At 38.0% G+C, this 13,440-nt stretch overlaps 1 protein-coding gene across 1 annotated transcript in view; it reads right to left on the bottom strand.

Moving 5' to 3' along the window:
- Positions 1-887: 887 nt before the first annotated feature.
- The window catches only part of LOC113674358 (cadherin-23-like), a 30,460-nt gene continuing 17,907 nt past the window's right edge, over positions 888-13,440 (bottom strand). Inside the window, exons 34-57 of the mRNA XM_089210776.1 lie at positions 13,234-13,374; positions 12,552-12,651; positions 11,708-12,153; positions 11,065-11,260; positions 10,403-10,611; positions 9,594-9,779; positions 9,106-9,210; positions 8,623-8,731; positions 8,342-8,409; positions 8,158-8,211; positions 7,963-8,053; positions 7,792-7,878; positions 7,373-7,419; positions 6,817-7,029; positions 6,500-6,588; positions 6,161-6,247; positions 5,740-5,808; positions 5,582-5,648; positions 5,066-5,190; positions 4,042-4,085; positions 3,690-3,756; positions 3,261-3,329; positions 2,520-2,592; positions 888-1,889 (exon numbers count right to left, since the gene is read on the bottom strand). Coding sequence (XP_089066902.1) covers positions 1,713-1,889; positions 2,520-2,592; positions 3,261-3,329; positions 3,690-3,756; positions 4,042-4,085; positions 5,066-5,190; positions 5,582-5,648; positions 5,740-5,808; positions 6,161-6,247; positions 6,500-6,588; positions 6,817-7,029; positions 7,373-7,419; positions 7,792-7,878; positions 7,963-8,053; positions 8,158-8,211; positions 8,342-8,409; positions 8,623-8,731; positions 9,106-9,210; positions 9,594-9,779; positions 10,403-10,611; positions 11,065-11,260; positions 11,708-12,153; positions 12,552-12,651; positions 13,234-13,374 — 2,919 coding nt within the window. The 3' untranslated portion in view covers positions 888-1,712. The remainder of the gene's footprint in view (positions 1,890-2,519; positions 2,593-3,260; positions 3,330-3,689; positions 3,757-4,041; positions 4,086-5,065; positions 5,191-5,581; positions 5,649-5,739; positions 5,809-6,160; positions 6,248-6,499; positions 6,589-6,816; positions 7,030-7,372; positions 7,420-7,791; positions 7,879-7,962; positions 8,054-8,157; positions 8,212-8,341; positions 8,410-8,622; positions 8,732-9,105; positions 9,211-9,593; positions 9,780-10,402; positions 10,612-11,064; positions 11,261-11,707; positions 12,154-12,551; positions 12,652-13,233; positions 13,375-13,440) is intronic.

Here is a 13,440-nt window from a genome sequence, read left to right as displayed (position 1 = left end):
ATTCTGACAAACCGGAACTTAATTACTGATAAACTAACTCGCTCATTTGTTTCGTTCACTCGGCTTTGTATAATTGGCAAATAAATCTTGCGAAATTTCAGCTTGCGTTTGATCATCAACAAATATACCACTTTTTTAACAATTACCTACCAGTTAGCTCTCTCTCCCTTTTTTTTTTCTTTTTCCAATTGACATATTTTTTTGGAACTTAACAGATTGAACTCTCCCTCAGAATCAATTGAATACCCTTTTTTATCGTATGAGCCGTACTACCCCGCACGCTCAATCCCATAAAAAAAAAACCATGGTGAAAGCTGATATATATAAGGCTAGACAGATTAACGTGAGCCGGTTCTGAAAAAGCCTTCGGGCCTTGCGTGCACAGGGCTCTCCGAGAACGTGGATTGAAATTGTGGACTTCAGCTGACAGAAATCAAATGTGGGAATGAGTCGGGCTTCTCAAGGATTATTTCTAACTGTAGATTCTCGTAATAATTGTTCAGTGCATACTCTTCTTTTGTATGCGCGCAAGTTATTTACTATTTAGGTTCAAACAAAAGTTTCGAAATTTTCAACACCTAGTGGTTACATTATAAAATACCATCCTCCTAACAGACGTCAATACAAGACCCCGGTGGATGTAAAACAGGTCGGTGAGGGAGGGGGGGACGGAAGGAAGGGGGGGGAGGAAGGGGTTTCTTACCCACAGCCTTGTCGTGAGTCGTGGTGTCTTTTTTTTCAGGATGTAATTTCTGAAAAATAATGGTTCTCTAATATTGGAGGCCTTATGACCATAACTGCCGTAGCACAACCGTAGCATAACTGCCTGCATATTCCACCCGGGGTTTAGTTCGCTACCAAACCATTGTGTCAGCCATTAATTTAACTTAGGCTTCGGAAGAACCTTTTATTAGCACATGAAACCATTTCTATAACAAATGGTTGTGTGACTACTTTCATTTCTTCAAGGATTTCCTTTGTACTTAGTGTTAATCCAAGATTTGCGCAGAATCTATAGAACATACATTTCGAGAAAAGAAGCTCTAGAGAAACAACTGATATTGACAATTATAAAAATAACAAATCAAATCGTACAGTAGTACCAAAGTTTTCGAATGTTTACAGAATGACACAATTCTAAGTGAGCGTTTTTTGTGCCTAACTTATTCCAAAATTTTCCCTTTTCAATTGTTTATCTTTCTATAACAAATATATAACATCAAGATGCTTCACATGAATTTGAGCGTTGTGTTATCCGATACAATTCTTTAAGCATAAGATTTCTACCTTTTAAAGGGGAGCAGCTGTTTCTAGAAAGGTTGTCGGAAAAAAGGACAAAAGCGCACACGATCATCTCGAAAGGTTATCTAGGTATCCGGTACAACATGATTTTTAAGAAGTCAGAGAAACGAATAAATTTACCAAATCTGCTATACTTCGTCCTAAAAATGTTTCTCAGATTTCCCTGAAATCCTAAGGTAAAAAAAAAGTATCCGCGATACCTTTCGCGTGCACGACAACCTTTCCTGAAACAGCTGTTTAGTACAAACTTTATAACCTATTTACCTTACAAAGAAGTGTTCTTGACAAATCGTGATTATCGAAATATGAATATAAAAACTAAAAATTATTAACCAGAACCATTTTCTATCTTTACAAAACTTATAAAAACGGTAGTTGTTATCTCAGTTAGAAGTTGGTTTTGCGCGTAATTATATTGAGGTTACCATAATTTTTGATGAATTTGAAAAGTAATTTCTTTCCGTCATCGGTGACGATTCATATACCTCCGGGGAGGGGGTTGAGGACGAACTCTTCCGACTTCCACTAAAACTCGCCCCAGTATTTCCGATGTCAGAAACCTCCTCGTGTGCATCTGTTGAGTATTCCTGTGAAACAGATCATATGACGTGTATTAGGGGTGGTGTTTAGGGGGAGATTGGAGTAGTCCTACACAAGTAGGTACAAAGACGATTATTTCAAGGAGTCCTGGGGAACTAAGGTTAAAAAATGGAAACCGCTCCAGCGTGGAAAAACGAAAATTCGCGATTAGGTTGCGGTTGGGTGTTCTCCTGTTGGATCTGATGTGCCGAGGGGATAGCGTGAATTTTCCAGACCAATCATTAAGCGTAGTGCATCAGAAGCTATACAATCTCAGATCATCTCAGTTTATCACTCAAATATCACCTGTAAGCTGTTCCAAAATACCTCAAGTCTATAGTGATAAATGAACCCTTCTCTTTCAAAAGGGGCTTTGTAAGGTCGAGCACCTCAGCCATAACAGAGGAAAGGATTAAAATGAAGATAAGAAAATATAATTAGAATTAAAGGTATATTACAAATAGGGTTAGCAAATTTAAAGATGATTGATGGCTTAAAATACAGACCATTGACATTCAAGTAAGAGAGAAGTTGATAGAGGAGTAAAGATTGATTGAGAGAAGAAGAATAAAGAGAGCAGCAAAGTCGTACCAGCAGAAGAGTGAACTGGTCTTGAAGCCGTGGAGTGCTACTCATACCTGTGCCTCGTACAGCTCCTCTCTACCTTCTTCAGCTATGTGGAACGCGCCTCCATAAAACGGGGATGGTTCTCTGAAACGAGAACAAGACCACCTGTCAAAAGCGCTCGTATTATAAGGGAAAACGTCCCATACAACGAAAACAAAATTATTGCTTATCTAAAACACCGAAATTCGAGATTTATTTGTACACGAAATGTCATATATAAGTGTTCCCATCGTCACGCCGACGTATCATGGCAAAAATACAGCAAGATTGTTCGCGCCATGCCTACAGCTTGTTTAAGAGAAACGAAGTAAAGTTGCTCAGTTTAAGACACTTTCAAACGCCTTAAAAACTTATTTTTTCTATTTTCTGTACTTGCCACCCTTATTCGATTTGTTTGAATAAAAGGAAGAAAATAAGTTCTGTTTAACAAGATCGAAAAGCAGTACTTCTTAAAACGAAATAAGTAACAATAAAAGGTTGATTTGTTTGCTCAGTTTATTTATGGGATATTTTACATGTGCTCAACCCAGTTTCCTATCTCATTTTTAAGATATGAAGGTGAAAGATATAAATTTGAAAAAGATACTGTTCGAGTTCTATGGAGGAAAGAGAGGGGGGGGGAGGGGGGGGGAGAGGGGATAGCTGGGGAAGGAATTATCCCTCGTCTTTATGAAGAAAAAAACGCTTTCTTTACGTTTCTGTTCATAATCTGTGTTACTGTAGAGAACATATATCATAGCGGCGATACATACACTGGTGCGTCCTCGTCATCAGTCTTCATGCCCCAGTTATGATACGGGTCAACCCAGATTGGGTTTGATCTGAAATTTAACCATAACGTCAGGGACTGGTCATGATATATCCCCAATAAAAAAGGGGGGAAAGGGGGGGAGGTGGAGGACTTGTTTGAGTCATAATAACTTTTACCTGATTCTCTTCTAAGGTTCTGTAATATTCTAATAATTCTGCTGTGTTGGCAGTCAGTCCCCCTTTAATACTCTGTTTAGCAAGAACTGATCCTCCCCCTGGGTGACTTCACGAATTTTTTTGTTCAGCGGTGCAATTTAAACCACACTTTGTGACACACTTTTGCATGATCTCAGAGTCTTTTCTGGGCAAGGTACTTGAACGGAAAATGAACTGACTAGATCCGGAAAGCGTCAAGAGGGTGTTAAACTTACCCTTCAGAGATGTGCATATTCGACGTAGGAATAGCTGATACTGTTCCATTGTTGACGGAGCGTGATCCTGTTCAGGAATGAAACAAAGATTGTTTGCTCTTTATGGTAGAAGATTATGACATCGCATGTCTCAGTCTTGGTTTTATCGATAAGACTAAACGTAAAGGAGAACAGAAGTTCTCAATCGTGACTATTTTACGTGAATGTAAACGCTTAGTGTGTTTTTCTAGGATTGAAAACTGCCATATGACCTGGCAAAAGAGTGTGTTTCAGGCAATACAAAAGAGATAGGATAACTTTTTAAAGCTAGGGAACCCTAAATCCAAGAAGAAAACGAAACCAGAGCACTAACCTCCATAACTAACTGCAGTCGCCGCCCTTAATTTTCTATTTTGCCTAAAATTTAAAAACATTTAAGAAAAATGTTAATACTTCAATTCTATTTCGATGCATGAAGATCTGTATTTATGACAGCTATTTTTGGCCCTAAACTGAATTTTGCTCTCCTTCCATTTTTGTAAAGCTTCGTATACAAACTTCAATGTTTCGCAAGAAGAGGAGGCTGACTGCCTAAAATAACATCTACTTAGACATCATTCAGATATCAATCTTTTACGTGCTGAGTTATTCGATAAGCTTCTCCCATTTCTTCAATTCTAATACCAGAACTTAACCTTTTCACAAATTTAGTTTCAAGTTTCGTGATAACGATAAGATTTAATCTTAGAATATGATCTTAAATTTTCACTCCCTACCTAATAAAATGTTCACTGGTATTGAATTTGAATGTGATAGTTATGATTTTCTATCAGCGTTATATCCCGAATCCTGTAATCTGATTGGCTACGGTACTAATTGTTTGTTCCGTAATATATAGATAATGAGTACAGTGGGTAACATGTGGTGTGATTCATCTGAATCATAAAATTATTACGGACATGAGTCTGCGTTATTGTTATGTTTTGGTCGGCTAGTAGATTTACACTTGAAAAAATTAGATTATTTGCTTTCGATCCCTATGTTTTATAGCTCATTAGCGTTTCGCCCTCATCAACTAACACGCGATAGAAATCTCTCGTTCAAAATCTAGTTATTACTGAGAATACGCATTCAATCGCCCGCGAGAAATTTCTGATCGTGAACTAGAGAGATTAGGTCGAGTACATCTGATCGAGGCTAAGTGGTGAGCTTTTTCGGGCGAGATATTTATTATATCAGCGCGCAAAGTAATCTCTCCTTGTTTTTCTTAATCATGATGTTTGTTTTGATTTTGTTTTGTTTTTTTACTATCATTAAAAGCTAAAATGAAAAACGCATCGAACTTGGGTACATTAAAGCTGATTGATGTCAAAAGAAGATTAAGACACATTTGATACCTCCTCCTGAGCTGGAAAACCACACAGCAAAATATCAGAATAACTATGACAAGGAGAATTCCAAGACTAATGACCACAGCAAGCACTACGGGAAATTCGTCATCTTTCTGGTCGTCGACGTGAGCCTGGCGATCAATGCAAACATACAAATTATATTTTCTAGAGTGCTTAATTACTGGTCAAATTTATTTAATGGTGATTAAAAACGGTGAAATTTTACAATGCTGTGCTTAAAGGACAGGCATGTTCCAAAAACCACATATTTGTTCTCTAATCCTCCCGTGTTTTGAGAGATATGGCTATGGACCATGCCATTTTGTCGGGAACAGCTTGGAATCCCGACCGTTCACTTGTAACGTCACACACTTTCACACAAGCCATATCTTCTGTTCCAAATCATACAGGGCTTATAGCTCGTGTAAGGGAAAATAACTTCTAGCATATTTAACTGCTTGCTTGTCAACTGACGTTGGTTTTCGTTGCTGTTGAACAGGCAACCAACATAACCTAGCATACCTTTACTTCTTTTATTTTCCATTCATTGAAGAATCCAAGATGCTTATCGTAATTGTTGTCTATTTTTCTACGAGGAAAGAGATGAAAAGAAATTAATGAAATCCACCATGTTCATTTTAAAAGACAGAAACAACAGCTTAATGAGTTGAATTTCTTACTCTATTACGATTTCTTTGTCGACAACTTTGTTAGTTTTGGGGTCCACAGCATGGAAGAGAACCGCTGTCCTAAGTGAATAAAAAAGAAGGAGTGAGTTTGAAATAATCTTACTTAGAAACGTCCACGAGAATGAAAGTCTTAGGGTTTATTTAATTATTGATGTATTTGTTATTTGCAATATCTAGACAGGCTGGCTCAGTTTCGACTTAAAGCAGTAGTAGTTGGCGAGAGGGAGGTAGTCCATGTTGCATAAGGTCACCAGTAAAAGCTGATGAACCCTTTTGATGGAAGGCGAGCACTCCTAACAATGCGCCAATCCTGTTCCTCTTATCGATATTTAGCAAAAAGAAGCCTTTTAAATCATCTTAAGTGTCCAAATGTTTGACTTAAGGGGTGCACTTACCTTAAATATTGACTTACCTTTCATAATCGTAATTTCCATCTTTATCTTTGTAATAGTTTATGTCATCTATGTTTATTATGTAACCGGTGATATTCTCCAATACCCTAAGAGAACACAGCACAACAAAGAGGAAAATAAGTCTGACTGCTAAGTAAATATACAGAACAAAAACAAAGCAAGATTTTCTTCACTTCGTTTTGTTTGTCAAAAAATATCTAGAATGTTAAACGTTTTGGAATGTGATGCTTTGAATCGATTGGCAGCTATCTATAGCATATTGATTTGCTACCAGAATAATTCTCAAATCTATAACATCTCTGTGCTTAATTAAATTACATCAGTCTTATTTCTTGTACCTTTTTAGGTCTGCTTGATGTTTTCGAATATATTCAGGAGAGCGTCCAGATATTATCACAGCTCGTTGAATATCCGTGAGTACATAAATCTAAAATGCAGAGAGAGAACATCATTCACTTCTTTAAACTACGCAACCTGAGCTGTTTGGTGTGGAAAACCCGCACCACTTTCTCAAACTCGACTTTAACCTCGCGTTTTCCCGCCGTTAGAGAAGTTTTCAGGTATTTATTTTGACATCTTAGTTGATAAGCTACTGTGTATTACTGTTTCTGGTCCTGCGACACTTAATCGAAAAATGCTTCAAAGATTAACTTGCCTTGACTTCAGCAGTGTCGTTGAAATACGGCTCTTCCCCAAATCTGTCCTTGGCAGTGACGTCAACAACAAACTGGGCCCCAAACTTCCCTGCGTATGACGCCTTTGCTTTGATCCAGCCAGTTTCTCGATCCATACTGAATTCTTCGCTATCCTTAGTTTGTAGAAGCTCGTACGATATACGGCTATTGTTTCCTTCGTCAGAGTCTACGGCCTGAGAATTCAGACAATAATCAACGGAAGAAAATTGAGTTTTTCTTATTGCTAGTTATAGTCTCGCAAAGGAAACGCGATTTTAAAACTGATTCTCCCCCCACGACGAGGTTAACGTAACCTCCTTGATAAACTAAGCAAACTATCAAAATGAAAGCAGCTGGGACGTACTGGCATTAGATACTATAGTATTATACCGTTAATTTTATAAATCGATGGTTGGAAACATCAAGTTGCGCTGAACATAACAATCCTCCCTGACCTTTTCAGCGACAAACTAGAGCGAACTTTCCACGAGGGGTAGAAAAGTTGCAATGCCTGGGCAATTAAAAGAAATAACTTACAAAGACTTGTATGATATTGCTTCCATGTTTTGCATCTTCAGAAACTCCTGAAACCGAAACGACAAAGAGCAATGTTACAAAGGTATAAATTTGTTTTGCGAGACATGAACGCCGAAGGCAAAAGTACGAAAGCCGAGGAGTCGGGAGTCAGAAGTCGCAAGTCGAACGAAAGTTGAAAGTCGAAAGTCGAAAGTCGAAAGTCGAAAGTCGAAAGTCGAAAGTCGAAAGTCGAAAGTCGAAAGTCGAAAGTCGAAAGTCGAAAGTCGAAAGTCGAAAGTCGAAAGTCGAAAGTCGAAAGTCGAAAGTCAAAAGTCAGAAGTCATTAGAAAAGAGTCGATAGTTGAAAGTCGGAAGTCTCTCCTCGGCTTTCGTACAAAAGTATTATTTTTCTCTAAATCTAAAACAATGTTAAATTTTACCTCCGGTGTAAAGCTTCTTTGTAAAGCGAGGACCATTATCGTTTTGATCCGCGATTTCCACAATCACCAGCTGTACGCCAAGATCATCTGTGTAAATAACATTACATATTGAGAAATATAAAAAAGTTAAAAGTAAATAACCAATCAGAAGAAATGGTTAAACTTAATTACCTGGCAATGGCGCTTGAGTCGTGTTAGTTTGATTTGAACCTGCATCCGGGGCCGCTCTTCTATTCCTCGGCTGAAGGGAGACTGGATCGAGCTGAAAGCGGTAAGGGACGACACCACTAAATTAAGATTATCATGCAAGGTTTACCAACTCCGAAAAATTTCGATGTGTAGTGATCATTATTGTTGTGAACGAACCTTAACATTCGATGATTTTATGTACAGGAAGAACTGCGCGCTATCCTCCCGATCCTGTCAAGAAAAAACTTAGATGTGAGCATGTTTTGTACTTTGTAACCTGCTAATCAGCTTCAGTGATAAATTTAAATACTCGAGTTAAAAATTGATATTTTACAATATCATATATTTCAACAGCACTCACGGCTTGTCGAGTTGTGCGCAATACTCCACTCGTCTCATTTAGCGTGAACATGGCTCCGCTATTTCCACCTGTAAAGATTAACATGGCGATAAAGAGTAAATAAACATATATATAAATAAATGAACTATTATGCATCATAACTTTGCCTTCCAGGATGCAGGAAGACAACTATTTAATAATCTCATTTCTTAATATGCATACAGTAAGACACACAGAAATTACTCATTGGGTTGGGGAATAGATTTATGCAAATAAAGAGGAACAACTTTAATTTCATGTACTTTGTATGTAGTAATATATGGGTCCAGCCTGATCTGCATCGAAAGCTGCTATCGTTCCAACTTCAGCTCCTGCTGGGAGGTTTTCGCCAACTGATAACGTGACTTGACGCTTAAGATGAACAAAACAAACAGTTGTTTTAGGAAGATTTTAAACAATTAAAACAACAAGTCAAATTTCCCTATTAAAGATCTTTTTTTTAATGCAAATCTGAAAGGCTTCAGATTCAAAACAAATCCTAGTTTTAAACTTGTTCTTTTATTTTAAAAATGATGGCACTTGAAAAATAATCGCTGCCTAGCTTACTTAAATACAAAATCATACTGTCAATAATTTGATCGCGTAGACATTGAATTACATAAGTATTTAAAAAAAGAAAAAAAAAAGAAAAGGAAATGAAAAGAAATGAAAAACAATCCCTAAAAGACTGATAAATTCAGATCACTCAAAACTAGCACAATTCTATATCAAGCATGATTCCATACCTTGACAAACACGGGAATGTTATCGTCAATATTCACTAACTTAATGGTTATGGTTTTTTCGCTTGATAATGGAGGACTTCCAAGATCTTGAGCTTTAATTGCGAGCTGAAGTAGAAAAGTTGAAAGTTAAGACAGCTCTTCCCTAAAATTCTCTCTTCCGTTTTTATTATAATTATTATTCTTGTTACTAGTTTGCATGTATTTGCAGTTAAATGAATGATGATGACAAGTTGGAGATGGTACGGGTGATGGTGATAATGACCTCGACGTTATTTTCCATCTTACCGCGTCTTCTGACTGTTACTGCATAAGCACTGCCATGATCTGGCTCCAATTAAACCAGTTTCGACAAATTTCATATTATTTCAGCGAGGAGTATCTGGTATAACACATGCAATCTCCTTTGGCCTTGAAAGATTTCTTGTTCTCAGGAAAAAAACTCAAGACTAGCAGAATTTGGTTGAACATAAATTATAGTACATCCTTACCTTGTAGAATTTCGGTTCTTGATCATAATCAAGACTCTTTGCTGTTCGCAGTTCGCCGTTAGTTTCATTCAGTGTGAACCTCTCGTCATCGTTCCCACTTATGATGGTGAACTTGACCTGCGCATTGACATCTTCGTCTCTGTCCGTTGCATTGATTGTTGTGATCAGTGTACCAACTGTTGCATTCTGTAGAGATAAGATTTGCTTTATCTGTCACATTCATTAAGAGAAAGAGTTTTGGCTGGCTAGTCATTGCATTGAATCAGTTCGTCATTATAGTGGTCTGTCTCTCGGTTAAACAGACAGATAGATGATCAGTTGGGTGGTCATGAGTTAATTGGTGCAGTTTCTGTAGGAAAACGAGACTACGAATACCATAGTACCTACAGATAGGCTTCTTCGATAGGTTAACAAACCGGAAAAAGAAAGGTCAACTTTCGATTCAGAAGAGCTATCCTGTCTGAGCTTGGACCCAGTTTCTGTAGCGTGAAGGAATTCAGAGTATTTGGCTTCCATCTGAAAGCAAAACTAGTTTTACGCAGGGTTTTAGCCCTGCTCTCTCTCTCATACTCAAAGCAGCTTACGTCCTGCGAGGAGGCTTTAACAATTCACCGTACGTTCTTAGAATCTGTAACGTTAGTTTGCCCTTCTAGAACAAATTACGCACCTACACCACACAGCTAGAAACTAGAAACGGAAATATCTTTCCCATTGCGTATTATATCTGGGCTATTGCCTCGGTGTTTGAAAAGTGATGAGAACCGTTTCTCACGTTTCTTACACTGCATAAAAATGACGTTTAAATATACCTCAAGCACAGAGAAAACTTCTTGTGTGTGAATCGCAGGAATGTGGTCATTGACGTCAACGATGGTGATATTTATCGTGGTTTGGTTCATAAGCGGAGGCTCTCCTTGATCGGCGGCTGTCACCAAAAGACTATAGAAGTCTCTTACTTCTCGATCAAGTGCCTTGGCCTTCAGCAACTCGCCGGTAACGTTATTTAACGTAAAGACTCCTAACAAAGAAAAAAAAGGTAGCCATTAAGATTCAATTACTTCGTGTGTGGATAATCTTGAATAGACAAATTTTCTTATTTCAAGTCAGATTCATACTGCCATAAAGCACTTGCGTTAACATTGCGTTAAATTCATCGAAATTTTCCTTGGCCGTATTCCTCTGTACGGCCCGCTAATAAAGTTGGTTTGAAAAGAAATCTTCTCCTTCTATCTGAACCCAGAGATATAATAAATATCTGACTAATTCCGTTTTCCCGGTCCGTCCATTAAGTTAGAGAGCCTCGTTTTTCTGCTCGGATTCTTGGCCCGGGCGCGTCGCACATGGGCCATAAATCCCAGTTAAGTTATTCGGTCCGTAACTTACTGCACGTACTTCGAACTCGGTTAGTTTGAGGTTTATACACTAATATCATCGTAAAATAATTAAATGAAAACTCCACTGTTTCACAAACCTTCTTCGTTTCCTTTAGTAATACTGTAAAGTATTTTCGCGTTGTCGCCCACGTCATCGTCTTTTGCGGAAACCGTTAGGATTCTCCTGTCATCTGATGGCCCCAGTCCCTTGGTGTCCTCTCGCACTGACTTGAGGTAGGACTTTTTCTCAAACTTTGGAGTGACGTCATTGACATCGAGAATCGTGACAACCAACTGGCAATGAAAAGTACAAATGCAATGTGAGAGGAAATTATAATAAAACATTGAGAGTGGACATATACGGCTAAGTTCTTGTTAAGGAATAATGTGTGACCAGCAAACTTCATAATGTATATACTACGTTAAGAAAAGATGACATAAAGCTGACAGACTGAATTTCCAAAAAAAATACTATATCTAAGGAAATCTTGTTCCTCAATTACTCGCAGTTCACTTCCGTCTGAAAAATTTTCCCCGAAGGATTTTGAAATAACCTCTTTAGTTTCGTCAATTTTGGTCACATCGATAGCTCAGATAATGCAGATAAAGAATTCGTTAAATTAATTTTTTCATTATAAAGATAATCACGACATGATAGGATTGGCTGCGAAGAAACATTGTTCGTGACTCTGCGTTCAAAAAGTAAACAAAAAACGTAGAAATAAAGCTGTTTGTACTCACGAGGACTGTTGATTTTTGCTCTGTGTTGTTTACTCTGCTGATGGCAGCCAAAGTTAGAGTGTATGATGAGACTTTCTCGCGATCAAGACCATCTCCTGTCCAATTCAGGAACACGGTGCCATTTAACTCGCCGATCACAAAGTCTCTCTGTTCATTTCCTCCTTCGATCTGGTAAAGTATAGTCTTGTGCGCTTCGTCAGCATCAATATCTGAGGCGTTCACTTGGGCGACAAATGTGCCTGCGGTGGCATTTTCTAATATGCTCGCGGTGTATCCATTCTTGTGGAAGACAGGCGCATTGTCATCTACGTCACTAACGGTTACAAGGAGATTAGTGTAACCAGAAAGGTCAGGGATACCCAAGTCTCGTGCTACGATGGTAATGTTGTAGAAGGCCTTGGTTTCGTGGTCAAGCTTTTGTCTCAAGGTAATGACACCAGTAATGGCTGCAAAAATGAGACAAAAATATAGCGTTTTATCGTTAATAAACGTTTTGCAATTTTCCATCATTTTTCGAAGCAGTATTTGCAGCTGCTGTCTTTGTTCGGACGCTCATAGTACGCAAGCCCATACCACACGTGGACCAAGTTTTAATTTGTTGAAATATTGCGCTCCTTTCTCTTAATGCCGAGTTTTGTTTCGTGTGGTGCGATGTTTTCGTTACCAACACTCACAAGATGAGAAGGAGATCCCCTCGGTGTTCTCTGGAGCTCAGAGACTAGGCATATAACCAGAGAATCTGAATTTATGAAGCTCGAATTCTAATGAAGCAAACAAATATTTATTTGTTCCAATGGGCTTGTCATGAAAAACGTCATTCAAGTTCTGAGAAAAGCATTCATACCGTTTATTGCAAATTGGTCGTCAGGGTCTCCGCTCTCAATACTGTATCGGAACTGACCGTTTCCTCCCTCATCGAGATCCGAAGCAGAAACAGTTTCCACCTAACATAACAGACACATAACAAGTTAGTTTTCGGCGATGGCATCAAATGATTTCAATAGAATGTTTCAATTTTTTTTATCAAACAGGATGAACAGGTTTGACTCTCGCCATGCATTATTATATTTGAGTGTTACACATTTGACTTTGAATTTCAAATTCGTTCTATTTCGTCAGTAAACGTAGAAATAACCATTGTATTTCGCAATTAAAACTCATTGCTTTCTGTTTGCACTTGTATATGGGTGTACCGGCAAATCACCATTTTTTTTCCCAGGGCACTGGCTAACTCCACTGATTTATAATCTCTTAGGGCTACGTCGTAGTTTTGAATTAGTTTTACGAGAAAATATTGACCACCCTTAACCCTTTTACTCCCAAGATCTTCATTAGTAATTCTTCTTTCTGACTGCTGTACTATTCTTATGGTTTTAGTTCTGAGAATTTGTTACTGGATCAACTGATAATCCCCTGATTGATATTTCTCTTTATTCTCATCACTTGTCTGTTTGATATTGTATTGATATTGTAGGGAGAAATTCTGTTTTGGTCACTCATAGGAATTCAAAAGTCAAGGCACTCACTTCTGTCTTTGTAAATGTACTTTCTGGTAGAGTGACATTGTAAAAGGCTTGTTGGAACTTCGGAGCGTTATCATTAACGTCATTTATCACGACTTGAACGGTCACGTTGCTCTCTAGAGAAGGACTTCCTTTGTCTCGAGCCTGGAATGAATATTTGAAATAAAACGAATAAAAGAAAATATGATATAACAGAGAAATTCAATTAAT

This window comes from Pocillopora damicornis, chromosome 1 (genome assembly GCF_964200805.1).
Source record: "Pocillopora damicornis chromosome 1, jaPocDami1.2, whole genome shotgun sequence".
In the NCBI taxonomy this organism is placed as follows: Eukaryota; Metazoa; Cnidaria; class Anthozoa; order Scleractinia; family Pocilloporidae; genus Pocillopora; species Pocillopora damicornis.
This window is presented reverse-complemented; position numbering and strand designations above follow the sequence as displayed.